The sequence below is a fragment of the Pyrus communis genome, chromosome 11, assembly GCF_963583255.1.
Source record: "Pyrus communis chromosome 11, drPyrComm1.1, whole genome shotgun sequence".
NCBI lineage: Eukaryota > Viridiplantae > Streptophyta > Magnoliopsida > Rosales > Rosaceae > Pyrus > Pyrus communis.
Window position 1 is genome coordinate 19,713,321 of NC_084813.1, and position 14,368 is coordinate 19,727,688.

The 14,368-nt window shown below is 35.7% G+C and overlaps 2 protein-coding genes and 1 pseudogene across 2 annotated transcripts; all 3 read right to left on the minus strand.

The window, feature by feature from the left end:
* Positions 1–1,266: 1,266 nt before the first annotated feature.
* LOC137709152 (uncharacterized) lies at positions 1,267–2,677 on the minus strand. The gene is made up of 3 exons (XM_068448272.1): positions 2,612–2,677; positions 1,869–2,160; positions 1,267–1,730 (listed from the first exon to the last, which is right to left on the minus strand). Exons 1-3 carry the CDS (start codon positions 2,675–2,677, stop codon positions 1,267–1,269), a joined length of 822 nt encoding a protein of 273 aa, XP_068304373.1.
* Positions 2,678–3,236: 559 nt separating this feature from the next.
* On the minus strand, positions 3,237–5,992 carry LOC137749267 (mitochondrial pyruvate carrier 4-like). Its single transcript, XM_068489368.1, has 5 exons — positions 5,938–5,992; positions 4,308–4,406; positions 3,835–3,887; positions 3,653–3,726; positions 3,237–3,502 (listed from the first exon to the last, which is right to left on the minus strand). The coding sequence occupies exons 1-5, from the start codon at positions 5,990–5,992 to the stop codon at positions 3,454–3,456; spliced, it is 330 nt and encodes a 109-aa protein (XP_068345469.1). The 3' UTR covers positions 3,237–3,453.
* A 5,025-nt stretch (positions 5,993–11,017) lies between these two features.
* LOC137708647 (probable lipid-A-disaccharide synthase, mitochondrial) lies at positions 11,018–14,300 on the minus strand (annotated as a pseudogene).
* Positions 14,301–14,368: the final 68 nt, after the last annotated feature.

The following is a 14,368-nucleotide window of genomic DNA, read 5'->3' on the forward strand; positions in this document are numbered from 1 at the left end:
ATGATGCAACATGTAAGATGGCATGTCCCCATGCAGAAAGTGGCAATTTTGTTTTCCTGAGTAGAATGCGAGCTGTTAACTGAAGCCGCTTGATCAATGCTTCTGCTAAACCATTTTGAGTATGGACATGAAGAACAAGGTGTTCAACATCAATGCCCAATGTCATGCAGTAATCATCAAAAGTTTGAAACGTAAATTCACCAGCGTTATCAAGTCAATTGACTTAATGGGGTAATATGGGAACTGTGCTCGCAAATTAATTATCTGATAAAGAAGCCTCTCAAAAGCTACATTCCCAGTAGACAAGAGACAAACATGTGACCATCGGGTAAATGCATAAACCAAAACCATAAAATATCGAAATGGTCCACATGATGGTTGAATAAGCCTATAAATATCCCCTTGAATTCCTTGCAGAAATGATGGGGATTCAGCATCAACCTTTAGTTGTGATGGTTTAATTACCAACTTCCTTTGAGAACAAGCCTTGCAAGGGTTATCATTTGAGATAGCAATGTGTCTGCTCAATAATGGATGTCCATTAGAGTTGGTAATGATCCTACGCATCATGATAGATCCTGGATGACCCAGACGGTCATGCTAAAGCATGTAAACTTTTGAATCAATGAACTTCTGGTTCATGACAGTATGTGATATAACTATCTTTATGTATGTATAATATAATCCACTCGTCAAACCACGCAACTTCTCCAATATACCCTTCTGGGTATCATTGGAGGTAATGTATAGATACTCCATATTTTCTGCACTTTTCGTTTCAATGTGGTATCCATTTAAACATATGTCTTTGAAACTCAACAAATTTCGAGTAGATCGAGTAGCGTACAACACATTCTGTATGGATAATATCGTTCCATTTGGTAACATAATCTGGGCTTTCTCTAAGCCTTCAATTACATCTAATTGGCTTGATATTGTTGTTACCCTTACTTTTGTAAGCATCAATCTTGAGAAATACTTTTGATCTCGAAGTATTATATGCGTGGTTGTGCTGTATGCAAGACAAATATCTCTGCGATTGCTCTTGTTTTGAGAATGGCCATAGTGCTTATCCATGCCTTCTGAATAGGGATCACTGTTAAAAGAAATTTATAACAGGAAATTTAAATGCCACTTTTATTGAATTTGAAATGCTAGTTTTAAACTACAAGTTCAGTACATCAAACATAAACGATTCAATCGAACCAGTACACTTCATTCCCCCTTTTCACAATAAAGTTTGAGACATCTAGGTACCATGTTCAACTACCCTGATAAGTCACACATTGGATCAGGTATATCTATTGGTTTAGCTTGGTCGAGAAAATTGGTCTCAACACCCTTCTTCTTGATGGAGGCTTGATATAAATCCACCAGATGTTTTAGGGTACGACAAGTACGTGCCCAGTGCCCATTGTTACCACACCTATGACAGCCTCCTTCAGAGTTTCTGGAAGCATTATTCATATAGGCTTTGCCTTTGTGGCGATTTACATTTTTGAAGCTCGGGCCTGAATTATGCCTTGGAACCTGGTTGTGAAACTGGACACCATGATTCTTGTTTTTCTCGTTCCACCGTCCTCGCATGTGGCCACGTCCTCGTTTATGATTATTGCCACCAGAGGATATGGCGTTCACTTCAAGGGAAGCAGCATTCACTTCTGGGAATGGTGCAGATCCAGTAGGTCGGGACTGATGATTTTTCATCAGGAGCTCATTGTTTTGTTCAGCTACCAGGCGCTTAGATATCAACTGGTTGTATTCAGTGAAACCTTGCTCTCTGTACTACTGCTACATAAGCACGTTTGAGGCATGAAAAGTGTTGAAGGTCTTTTCCAGCATATCTTCCTCAATGATAGTTTCCTCACAGAGTTTCATCTGGGAGCTAATTCTGAACATCGCAAAATTGTACTCAGCCACTGACTTGAAATCCTGGATCCTTAGGTGAGTCCACTCATAACGAGCTCTTGGAAGAATCACTGTTTTCTGGTGATTGTATCTGTTTCTCAATGCCTTCCAGATAGCTAACGGATCTTCAACCATTAGGTACTCGCTCTTTAGTTCTTTATCAAGACGACGACGGATAAAGATCATGGCATTTGCCCGATCTTGCGAAGATGCACTGTTCTCCTTTTTTATTGTTTCTCCAAGATTCCATGCCTACAAATTGATCTTGGTATCCGCTACCCAGGTAAGGTAGTTCTTCCCAGTAATGTCCAGGGCAACAAAATCAAGTTTTACCAAGTTTGCCATTTTCTTTTCTGAAAGAAAAATTGAGATGTGTAAGAATTTGCAATAATATGTATTCTGGAGGTATCTAGTGTTAGAACTTCTGATTCTTACAAATTTTTCATTTTAATCTTCAGGCTAAAATGATAAGCACTCGAAACTTCTGGCTCAAGATTTATATGATGAATGAGGAGGGCGATTGTACCACACCATTCTCATTGAAATAACATAACATAGGATGAGCGATTATTCCGCACCACTCAAGTAGCAGGAAAATTTAAATACACAGAGCAGGATGGGCGATTATACCGCACCACGTAAAATTGCAATGAAATTAAACAGCAGGTAAATTAAATATGCAGGGTAGGGTGGGTGATTATACCACTTCACCTAAAATTTGCAGTAAAATTAGATCTGCAGTCCAAGATAGGAGATGATACAGCGCCATCTTGGATTGCAGTAAGATTAAATTTACAGTTCAAGATGGGCGATTGTACAGCACTATCTTGGATTGCAGTAAAATCAATATAAATAAACACTGGGTTAGCAATCAAGAGCTACACCAAACAAGAAATCAAAGATATAAGTAACTGTTAGGTCAACAACTAGAAGCAAGCATGGTGCAAACAATTCTTCGCGAGGGTATATCCAGCAGTTGAGGCAGTGGAAAAAGAAGAATAGTAAAATATTTAGAGGAAACTTTTTTTTTTCTTTCTTTCGGCGAAGAGAAATGAGAAATTGTTAGAGAGTCGTGTTGATAACATGTTATAAATAGACAAAAGTTAGAGAGATAACATTTTCTAGTGACAGAAGCGAAGCAGGTGTAAAATATCACACTGTAACTATAACACAAAGGGATGACAAATAAAAAAGGGAGTGATAGATACTTATGTTATTGATCTTTTCTTCCACTTAGTATTTTGATAGTACACAGAGTGCTCTATTTATAGAGCAACTCCAGCACACACCTTTTGAAAATACAATCCTCATTCATTTCCCAAGTCCACATTAGTGTGGGCATTCATTAACCCACAAATATTTTCAACAACTATATAATTTTCATTGGCCTTAATTGGACCATGAGGTTCAAACATATATAATCCAACATTAATGTACATTAATCCAAGAGAACGAATATGTTTTATTATAAATGTTGCATGAGTTGAATCGGAGTGCGCTTAACTCGAAACCAGCACGCCAAGTTTACTATAATTGAGATTTTATTCATTCCTCTTCTGCAGCAACTTCTTGGTTTTTGGTAGATAAGTCATGCCTGGAAAATATGAAAATTGGTGACAGTCAGATTCATTGTAATTACTTGTCATTCAAAACGAGACACAAATACGAGAGCAGTTAATTGTGCTATAAGATTAATTTGGAATGCTAATAACAATTTCCAATACAAGAGCACATGACAGCATACTGAATTTTACGCGAAAGTTGATACATAGCGGTTACAGACATCGCGAAACTTACACTCAAAAGATTCCAGTTCTTCTGCAATCTCAAAATGGACAAACTATGAGGATGTGAAAATTTATCTCAAACTTGTATAGTAAACTGTTGATGTAATTAATTAATAACTTGAGGTTTAGAGTCAATTACTGGTGTAATTACTGCGCTGTATCTTGCCCATATAAGTCCGGTGGATGCAAGGGCTGGAGATCATCAAATGGGGATGCCAAAAGTTTTTATCAGTCAGTCAATTAATGAAATAATTACCAATCAACCAAAAACAATTACCAACCAGTAAGTAAACTTTTCAACAAAATGACAAGATGGGAGATTCTTGACCGCCCCGGCTATATATCCCCTGCTTCTTATATCTCTCAACATTCTCATTATGTGATAGCGGTTAGGTAACGTGATGAGATATATAGAAAGTAAGAAATATATCTCCGATTGTATGGTAAAAGGCTTGAAAGACCGAGGCCATCAAACAAATCTCAGTACTCTCATTATGTGATAGCCGTTAGGCCACGTAATGAGATATATAAAAAATAAGAAATATATCTGGTTGTTTGGTAGAAGCGTTGAAAAACCGAGTCCATCAAAGAAATTAGGGAGTCATGGCCAACCTGATTGCTGAGGATAGGATAGTTTCTCTGGTGGTTTTGCTGAGTCGAGAATATTTGCAATGGTTAGACCCCATTTAAATGTTGGGGCCCAGAAATGGACTGCAAATTAAAACACACAGAAAACCTTTTAACATATGAGAGGCTGTATTCTATCTACAATTTCTTTTCCTTTTTTTTTTTTTTTTTTGTGACAATTTTTTCTATTACAATTTCTTTATTAAAACTCCATATATTCTAAGACCAACCGGGGTAATGGTATAATCATGTAGTGTTAATTGAATTTTATTTTATTTATAAAATAATTATATTCGTCATCAGATAAACTTTAACTTTACATTAAAGTCGAGTACCAAAAAACAAAGGAAACATATCAAGTTCATAAAGATGACAAATCAACAAGTTCAAAAGAGCAAAACAATAGTGGGCAAAATGCCGCGCGAACAAGCCCACGCCATCAAATCATTAAGTTTAAGGGGGTGTAGTCAAACTAAGATTTTAAAGGATTTTAAAAGTGATAGATTTGACAGGATTTAGGAAGATTTAAGACTTCTACAAAATTCATATGAATTTTAAAGAATTTGAATGGATTTAGTTTGTAGATTTTGGTAGATTATGGTGGATTTTCATATAATTTTTTTATTGAAAAAAAAAAAAAAAAATCTTTCCCCTTGCCCTACTATACTCGATAGCCACTTTATCCCCTCCATTTTCGGGTCCCATTTCATACAACCACAACTCCATCTCTTTATCAATTGATAGATCAACATAACTTTGGTGAGCTTTTGAGTACTACACCACCAACAACCATCACCATTGATTGCCTTTTTGCCACAGACGTACACTGTGGTACTTCAGTAGTGCTTGTAGTACCACATACATTAAAAAATCAGAATGGCGGGAGAGTAGTATTAACCAAAATCCTAGATCAATCATGTCCTTCAATAATCATACATGCCTAATTAAGGTCTAAGGGTCATAATAAGAGATTCCACTAAAGTATATGGTGGTTACCTGTGAGTGGCTGGGGTTGGTAGAGATTTGAGGACCGCCTAGATGGAAAAGGATTTGAAATCTGAGGGGGTGATGTTGGATTCTTTTTAGTCTTGGTTATATATACTTCATGCTCTCAAATCCCACAAAATCCACAACTTATTGAAATCCTCCAAAATCTTAATTTTTTTAATACACTTAGATTTGGATGGATTTTAAAATCATTTAAAATATTTTAATTGACTACACCTAGATTTGAATAGATTCTAAAATTCTTTAAAATCTTTTAATTGACTACACTAGGATTTTAAAGTCTTTTAAAATACTCTCAAATCTGAGTTTGACTACACCCTCTAATTCACAAAATCATTAGTTAAAGCTGCCATAACATTCTAAAGTCAGTTATGCACTAAAATTCATTAAGAGTTTTAGTTTTCACTTAAGAAATCAATAATCTCAACCACATGTTCTTTCATCTCAATAACTTTCATACTAATCAAGCACCACCTATCGGATTAACACGAAATGATCGATTAAGATCAACAATCCATCAACAATAATCATTGAGAAATTAAGAACAATATAACTAAATAACATACAGAAAATTAATAGTAAAAACTTGTAGAGTAAGTAAACAAACTAGTTTTAGGGCCAGCTGGGTGGTTCCAAAGTGCTTGCAGCTTGGGATTTGCCATGAATTATACAGATCCCTTCTCGAGATCTGACTGAATATACAGCAAATATGAGGAACAAGGAGATAAGAACTTATATATATTAATCATTATATAGTGGTTGAATTCAAGGAAAGATACTGTATAATTATATAAGCAAAGTAATCTTCTGACAAAAAACCAAAAAGAATAATCTAAGCAAAGCTATTTGACAAAAATTATATTTTAAAATTAGGGCAAGTGGTCCGCTATGGTAGTGGTGGAGAAGAGTATTGCCGTCCTTACCCTACAACATGGGTTTAAACTTCATCAGTTTTCTAATGTATAGTTTGAAATATACATATTTTAAAACAAGGGAGAAAATAAAACATTAAAATAAAATGCAGCCTCTATATTATTGGCCCCTTTAAACTACTTAAACCATTAATGGATCCCTTTTGGTGAACAATGCATGAATTGAATACCCCATATATCTATCTTATTCTTTTATATATATATATATATATATATAGATAGATAAAATAGAAAGCCAGCGCCCCACGCATGCCGACAAAAATTTGAGGTCATGCCATTAGACAAAAATATTAGGACAAAATTGTCCCTTAACTAAAAAAATCCAAAAGTAGTCTAATATAATATATCAAATAATGCATGGGTAATTTGGTAATTTGGTCATCATACAATATAATATAAATATAAGTGGGAAGAGAGAAGAATAAAAAAGGTTTTTTCGCGCACAGATAACAATATGATTAAATAAGTTGTCAAATATCTTTCGTACACGGATAATAATGTGATTAAATTAATTGTCAAATAAAATTTTTTTTTTTAAAGAAACAATGTTATCTACAGTAAGAGGAAAAGAAGTGAGCTTAGCCTCACAATATGCTAGCAATAATATGATTCAATCAATTGTTTATTAAATATTATTTTCTTTATTCTTAATGTAAATTCTATAGAGAGCGATTTTATTATGTAAATTCAGCTACTTTAATTGGTTTATGAGGGGTTTCTTTTAGTATGATCTAAAATTATTCATTTACTTCAAATATTTGACTTTTCTTTTGTCAATTTACGCATATAAATATATTTAAAACGTGTAAGTCGTGCGTATCATACCGTGATTCAAAAAATGCATTTTGCAAGCGCTCGAAATCCCAACCACTGTTTTCTTGTTATGAAATCAGGTCGTACTGAGGAAGCTTTTTGGTATTGTGGAAAGTTGTTTGTGCTAATAAGTTACTTCTCTCGTGCAAGAAGTTGTTTTTAAAGTATTTTCTCAATTATTTTAATTCCTAAATTACAGATATTATTTTCCTATGTCACCCATTATGAACTAAACTTTTTTCTCTTGGATGCATTTTTGCTCACCACTATTTAGTGTGGTATATGCTCACCATCTTATTTATCACCGTTAGATGAGTTTGAATTTTGAGATTTGTGTTTATTTACTACACGAATCTCGAAATTCAAATTTATGTGATAAATAAAATGGTGAGCATACACCACACTAAATGGTGGTGAGCAAAAATGCACTATTTTCTCTTAATCTGTTTTAACCACTTGGCACGAGTTTGGACTCAAAGTCAGCAAGATGTGGGTTTTGCATTTACCATATGATCACTTAATGATCAGATTTACAGAGTAATTAGTGATTGTACAACGTTAGTATGAAAACATAAACTGTTATATGAAATTTAAAAATTTTAAAAGCGTTGTATGAGTTTGAAATTGGACAAAAAACTTGAGGGCCAAAATGTACTTTTACCTTATAACTTTGTATCTCAATGACTAATCAAATTTTAACTTTAATTAAAGTACAAATTTAATCGGTGACATATCATTTGCTACACAAAATTAGGGTACCTAATATTATTCTTTGATTAAATCAAATATGCAGACTTAATCCAAAAGCATTCAAAATCTTTGAAAGCGCGTGCATGGAGACTAGTATATATTACGTAACACCACATATATGAATGTGACAATCGCCAAACTTTTTCTAAAAGAGGAGTTAGATTGAACACAATAAGTGTTGTATAACTAGGAAAGGGATCCTCTCCAGATCCCTTTCACCAAATTCACCCAATCACCTAATCCAGACCCTTGAAATTTGATCTAACGGCTCAAGTTATTATAATTTTTAAAGGAACCCCCTGTTTGTAGCCATTGGATCAAATTTTAAGAATCTGAATTGATTTATTGGGTGAATTTGATGGAAGGGATCTGAAAATGATCCCTTTCCGTATAACTAAACACGTATGTGAGTTAAGAACGGTAGAGCTAGCTGTTTAGCCCAAAAAAAAGAACAGTAGAGCTAGCTAGCTAGGGTTGTCAACTTAGAAACTTTTAAATGAAAGGATGATATGTCTGGAGGGAGTATGGTCAAAAACCATGTGAGATTGAATGATGTTTTGGTTCTTAGAAATCAGTTTTCTCAAGTAAATTCTGACCTTTGTCTTTCCCTCAAGTCGCATCGCAACAAAGGAAAATAATCCTCCTCGGATCCTTTTGTTGGGGTATCGGGAATTCTGTGATCGTGACTATTTATCGTACATCGTACGATCAAAAATCATTTGAAATTTAAAATTAAATATAAATAGTACCTAACAAAAACTGACCGCACGATATATGATTAACGGTCATGATCACTGGATCTCTGAGATCCCATGAAAAAGAATCCTACGAGGATCCTTTTCCGCAACAAAGAAAGCAACAATAATAGCAGATAGCACACACATATGTATATATATATATATATATAGATCAATATCATGCACCTCTCAACTTACAAAAAGTCACATTTACGTGGCACATATTTTCTAGAGCCGGAAGTCCGGTCATGAACTCAATAGCTTCCATAGCGGAGTTGACTAAACGGATAATGATGCCACCATCATCCTGTTTCAGAATCAGTGGGTGAAGTCCTTCGACTTCGTTGAGATAGACCATTCTTATTCTGCAAAATTCGAGAACTTAACCCAATAAGGAATCAGCAGGTTTTCTATAACCTTGGAATCCTTATACTATAAGGATTGGAGTGCGCCGCAAGTAATCATACTCCTAAAATAATACAATATCTACTTCCTAAATACCCTCATGAATCCAGGTTTAATGCAGATTCTACTATCCTAAATGATCCTCTCCACAATTGATATAAAAATACACTTCTACTTCAACCACACACAAGGAGAAGGCCTAGGGACAAAACAGTCATTGCCTTGGACACATCCATTTCTGTAGTTGCATTGGGTGAATTTTTTGGAATTTTCATAGGGAGAATCGCGTGTGTGCAAAAATATGGTGGAAGGAATTGATTGATCTTAATTTATTATAATTATCTGTGATTAAGTTGATTGAGTGATCAAGCTTGTAATTACTTTGATTGCTGCCAATTAGGCTGATGATGTTCTGAGAATTGGAAGAAAAAAAATTGATTATTTCTCTTTTAATTTCTTTTTTTTTTTATACATATAAAAATATTTATTTATAAAAAAAGTATTCTTTTATTTATAGAAAAAGTTTACTATCTGTAGTTATTTAAAATCTGAAGGGTGTTAGTGGAATGAGTTTACTATCATCTATTTCACGATATTAGCGAACATGTTTTAATTTAAAATGAGATCTACCAACATAAGTGAGTTTCATCTCTATTAGGCAAGTGAAGGATGAGATTAAATGATCAATCTATCGAGACCAAGTCTACATATGTGATCAAAAGAATGACTCAATTAACCAACAAGCGACTAAGAACGAAATTGTTTATGACAATAGACTGATCTCATATTTGTTCATAGCTAAAATTAATTAAAACCAACTCATCAAAGGAAGAAAACGCAATGCTAAAACAAAATATAAGAAAAAACAAATATGAAACGAATGCGAAAACCAGAACCCTGCAGAGCACTGCCGTAACCCTAGCAAGCTAGCTAGGTTACCTAGCTATCCCCATTTGGCGATCAGTGTCCCATTACAATGACATGACTCGATTCATTATCTTCAGCATCATCTGGGTCTGATGCTTCGGCTGCATCTGGCTCAACTTCGCCGGTTCTTGCCGAAAAAGTCACTGCAACCTTGTTCACAATCTTGTATGTGTCATCCACATCATCGTCCCCAATTACATCACTCTCATGCTCCTGGCATTGGTCCCCATTGTTCGGGTCACTGTGGCAGTCGCCATGGTCCTCACTAGCCTCGGCCACCTTGACTAAGAACACACTGACCAAGAGTGTCCCTAGGCAAAGCAAAAGCAGTCCCCTTGATACAGCCATTAATTGTAGTAACGAAAAGGGAATTTTCAAGGTTTTTCGCGAGGGATTGCTCGTGGAAAATTCAGATTTTAGGGTTTCTGTGGAGTTTGATAGCGTGAAATGTGACTGAAGGAGTTGTGGGGATTTTAAAGTGAGTGTTGTTTACTAAAATAAGAAGTGAGTTTTTTTTTTTTGTGGCCTTGAGGAGTTTGTAATTAGGAGTTGAGCAAGTCTTATGGCTTTGATGTGGAAGAATGTCCTATATGTCTGCCTTGTTATTTGAATCACTGTTAGCATTGTCTTAGATTTTGTTTTCTTAGGTGTGATTTGGTCCGAATTCGTTATCTTAACAAATCAAACAAGACTCCAGATTAATCGGCTGATGATAATTTGATCCGACCTTATATTGGATGCATGTCAGCTAGAGAACTTTTTAAGTTTTTTTTTTATGAACTAGAAATATACCTAGCTATTTACTTATACAAGTTCAAGCAAGCAAAGTACTTTAGCGCTTATTTTTCTTTTTTGACAAACAATATTATCTAGATTAAGGGGAAGAGGGTGTGCTTAGCCTCACAGTGAGCTAGCAATAATGTGGTTTAAATTCGCCTTTGGCGAGAATCGAACCTAAGACCTTACAAGTGAAGAGGAATACTACTAAACCATAGTACTATGTTTACAATATTTTTCGAACGTAGGTCAATCTCATCCATGTCCGATCTGTTTTTATTTGGACAAACTCAAAAAACCATTGTCAAAAGATAAACCGATCGACTTGGAGTTGCTCCTTAAATTTGCAATTTTGATGTTGCATTATCAGTGTTAATACACCTCCAATCGAGCGAAGAACAAAAACCAAACTCTCCGCCTTCAATTCGAATCAAGCTAAAAGATACATCGGTGAGATATTAAACATTTGTATAGTAATGACATCCCACAGATGACAGCCATGGCTTTGCATGGTGCAGTACTGCAGTAGCTGCTATCTTACTCGGTGTGTTGCGGGAAAACCCGCCTCCTTGATGCCGCTCTGCCAACGGATCTAAATTTCTGGCCGGAGCGCATAGAAGTCTGATAACCTTTTCCGTGGCAACAATCTGTTTTTCTCGGAGGCCATTGGCATGTATCAAGTCCCTGCGATGGATCAAATATACTTGATTTATGTGCGAACTAGGGAAATACCAAAGCTTTGTACTTATATCCAGTATTACAGTAACTAAACCAAAATTTGAAGATATCATGCTTAAATGTAACTTACAACATCAATGAGGCTAGGTTTGTCAGAGTACAAGATTGCAAGAGAGCTTCGGGCATAATAGGGGAATCCATGAGAACATTTGGGAGGGAGACGATAGGTACCTTGGCTTCATAACGAATAATCAGCTCAGTTAGGAAATGAGAATAGGCGACTACGCATGGTAGCCGTGCAAGCTGCATCTCTAAAGCAACTGTTCCAGAAGCACATAACGCAACGCTACTTGCCTGCAATTTAATGTTCGTAACAAATTTGAGCTAGAATAGACATATTCAAACATGCTCAGATATGAACGTCCAAAAACTTGGTTTCAGATATGCTCAGATTCATGCTCTGTTAGATGCCCGTGTTAAGTGCATCACTGGCTATCAAATGAAGAGACAAATTTCACATTCTGCCAACACGCTGAAAGGGTGCACACGTAAATACAATTTATATCATCCAAAGTACTCTTTTAGGTTTTTTCACTCACACTGAATGCATCATATTTTTGGTGCAGGGATCCTCCTGGAGTCAATATAGCAGGCACAGGCCACTTGTTAGTGATTCCAGTGACATAGTTCTTCACATGCTGATTGGGAGTGACATGGATGACCGTTACTAACTTGAGAAATGACACTTGTAATAATGCCATAGCGTTTGTGAAGATGGAAAGTATTCTGGTGATCTCTTGGAATCTGCTTCCAGGAAGCAAGGAAATGACTTTGGCTCCTTTGCAATATAAAATCCCAGAATATTAAAAGAAGATTTCAATTGGGAAAGAGTAAGAAATGTGCACATGCACAGAAAGGAGCTCCTCAACAATGATATGAAGATCTGAATAATTTATTATAAAAAAGGAGCAGAAAGAGGAAGAAATAATCAGTTGACGGAGCAAGAAGTTTTCAGAAAATGGTTTATTGTGGAACCTTGATTCTTAGGCCACTACAAGACCATCTCCAATGGTTGGGCTAAAAGCTAAATTTTTTAGCCCCGAAAATTTAGCTTTTAGCCCAGAAACAGCTTTTATGCTCCAACCGTTCTAGCCTAAAATTTTAGCTCGGGATTATTAAAGAATGAACTTAAGCTATTTTTTTGTTAAATTAATTAATTTTTTTTAAAATAAATATGTAGACTATCATAAATTAATTTTATGAACGTTTTAATCTAAAAAAATTTAAATTCCGATAAATATTGGGTGGAGTCCACCCCAATTTCTGGGCTAAATTTTGGGGGGAATTTGGCATTGGTTTAGCATTTAGCCCAAAATTTCCCCTTGGGTTGGAGTGGGTTTCGGGGGAAATTTTGGGAGGTAATTTGGCTTTTAGCCCACCATTGGAGTTGGTCTAACGGAATTACTCTTAGTTACTGCAAAAGAGAATTGCTCTTAGGTGTTTACCTGCAGGCATTGCATATTTCCTTCGGAAATCTTCGCAGTTTCCTTCCATCTTCCATTCATGGGGTGAAGTTTCCTTCTATACACAAGATTGTGTATTAGTACTTGAAACTTAAAAGAAAAGTCAATTTAAACAGCATCAGATGGTTCTATACTATGTATTATTCTCAACTGTTTAGAAGAAAGCGTGAAACTAAATATCTCAGAAATCTTAAGAATGATCTGTAATGACAACTATCAAGTACATAACATTTATTCCAAAATAGAACACAAAATCATACCGAATTCAACTCCCAAACATCCTCCAAACTGGGGTGGCCTACAAAGGTTGCAGCCAGTCCATTTGATCTGCAAACTTCTTCTTCATTAGGAAGTTTACACAAGACATGTTCCACAAATTGAACCAGGCCTCGGAGTCTTGCTTCACCCCCTTTCCAAGCCCAAAACGACGGTGCTACATAATGGAAGTGTACCAGAGCATTTAATCCTTGCCGATTGTACCTAGCTGCAAAAAGCATGTCCCAAAAATCCAACACCATATGTATCAGTAAAGTCTGATTATAACACCGAGGAGGTGGTCTATATTACCCCATAACTGTTTTAACAGATGGAAAGAGAAACCCTTGGAATCCACAGTCATAACAACATGAGATTGAAACAGAAGAGCAGCCTCTATTGTCTCCAGCAGCTTCACCTGGCCCAATACATTGACCAAATAAGATGACAGAATGCAAAAACTTTTCTCTCTTGTACTGAAAGATACACTAAGTAACACATAAAGATAGAACACTATCTATCGTCGAATTTGTTCAGTAAAGTCTTATGTAGCTCAAACTCACTCTGATCATATTCAGTGAAGCAATAACTCCAATAATCCCATCACTGCAATATCCTCCATCAGAAACAGCGACTTTAATCCTTGATTAGTCATCATCAACCTAAACACATTGTGGACACAACACCATCTCTCATTTAACCATTATCATTCAAACAAAAAAAAAATTGAAAACCACAGTTTTGTCCAAATTGTCTAAAATGTTATCCATGTGAAGATTGCATTTCCTTAAGAAAAGGAAAATAGCTCAGTTACTTAAATGCACACACGAAGGCTACTAACATAAACCTATGAAAAAGGACTTCTGCAAAGAATTACAAATTCCAATAAAGACCGCAGAGAACGTAATAGTTTACCCTCCAACACCGGAAAAGCGGACAGGAACCAGAAGTAGATTCTTCAGAGATGCCATGAGACGAGAGGCAATCGTATCCCCCAGAAACCACTCCAAAGACTAAGAAAACCCTCAACTCCCCATCTCTTACAGCCATGTCTATCACAGTTCTGCTTGAAACTGATGCATATCTTCTGATTAGCCTTGAAAAACTCACACAATTCTCACCATCTACATTCCAAAATTTTCTGAACTACATTCCTGAATATCTCGTAAGCATTCATGTTCATGTCCACAAGAAAATAAGTATTCTAAAAATCTCGGGCAATGAGTGTGAAAAAGAAAGTT

What these genes read in the sequence shown, in the direction of transcription:
- LOC137709152 (XM_068448272.1), bottom strand. Translation starts at nt 2,677, where the DNA reads ATGGCGCTGTATCATCTCCTATCTTGGACTGCAGATCTAATTTTACTG. An exon ending in TGCAAATTTTAGGTGAAGTG is followed by an intron (nt 2,161 to 2,611) that starts GTATAATCACCC and finishes ATCAATTTGTAG; the next exon opens with GCATGGAATCTTGGAGAAAC. An exon ending in TAGCTCCCAGATGAAACTCT is followed by an intron (nt 1,731 to 1,868) that starts GTGAGGAAACTA and finishes AGCGCCTGGTAG; the next exon opens with CTGAACAAAACAATGAGCTC.
- LOC137749267 (XM_068489368.1), bottom strand. Translation starts at nt 5,992, where the DNA reads ATGGCAAATCCCAAGCTGCAAGCACTTTGGAACCACCCAGCTGGCCCT. An exon ending in ATCCTATCCTCAGCAATCAG is followed by an intron (nt 3,888 to 4,307) that starts GTTGGCCATGAC and finishes GATGATCTCCAG; the next exon opens with CCCTTGCATCCACCGGACTT. An exon ending in ACAGCGCAGTAATTACACCA is followed by an intron (nt 3,727 to 3,834) that starts GTAATTGACTCT and finishes TTGAGATTGCAG; the next exon opens with AAGAACTGGAATCTTTTGAG.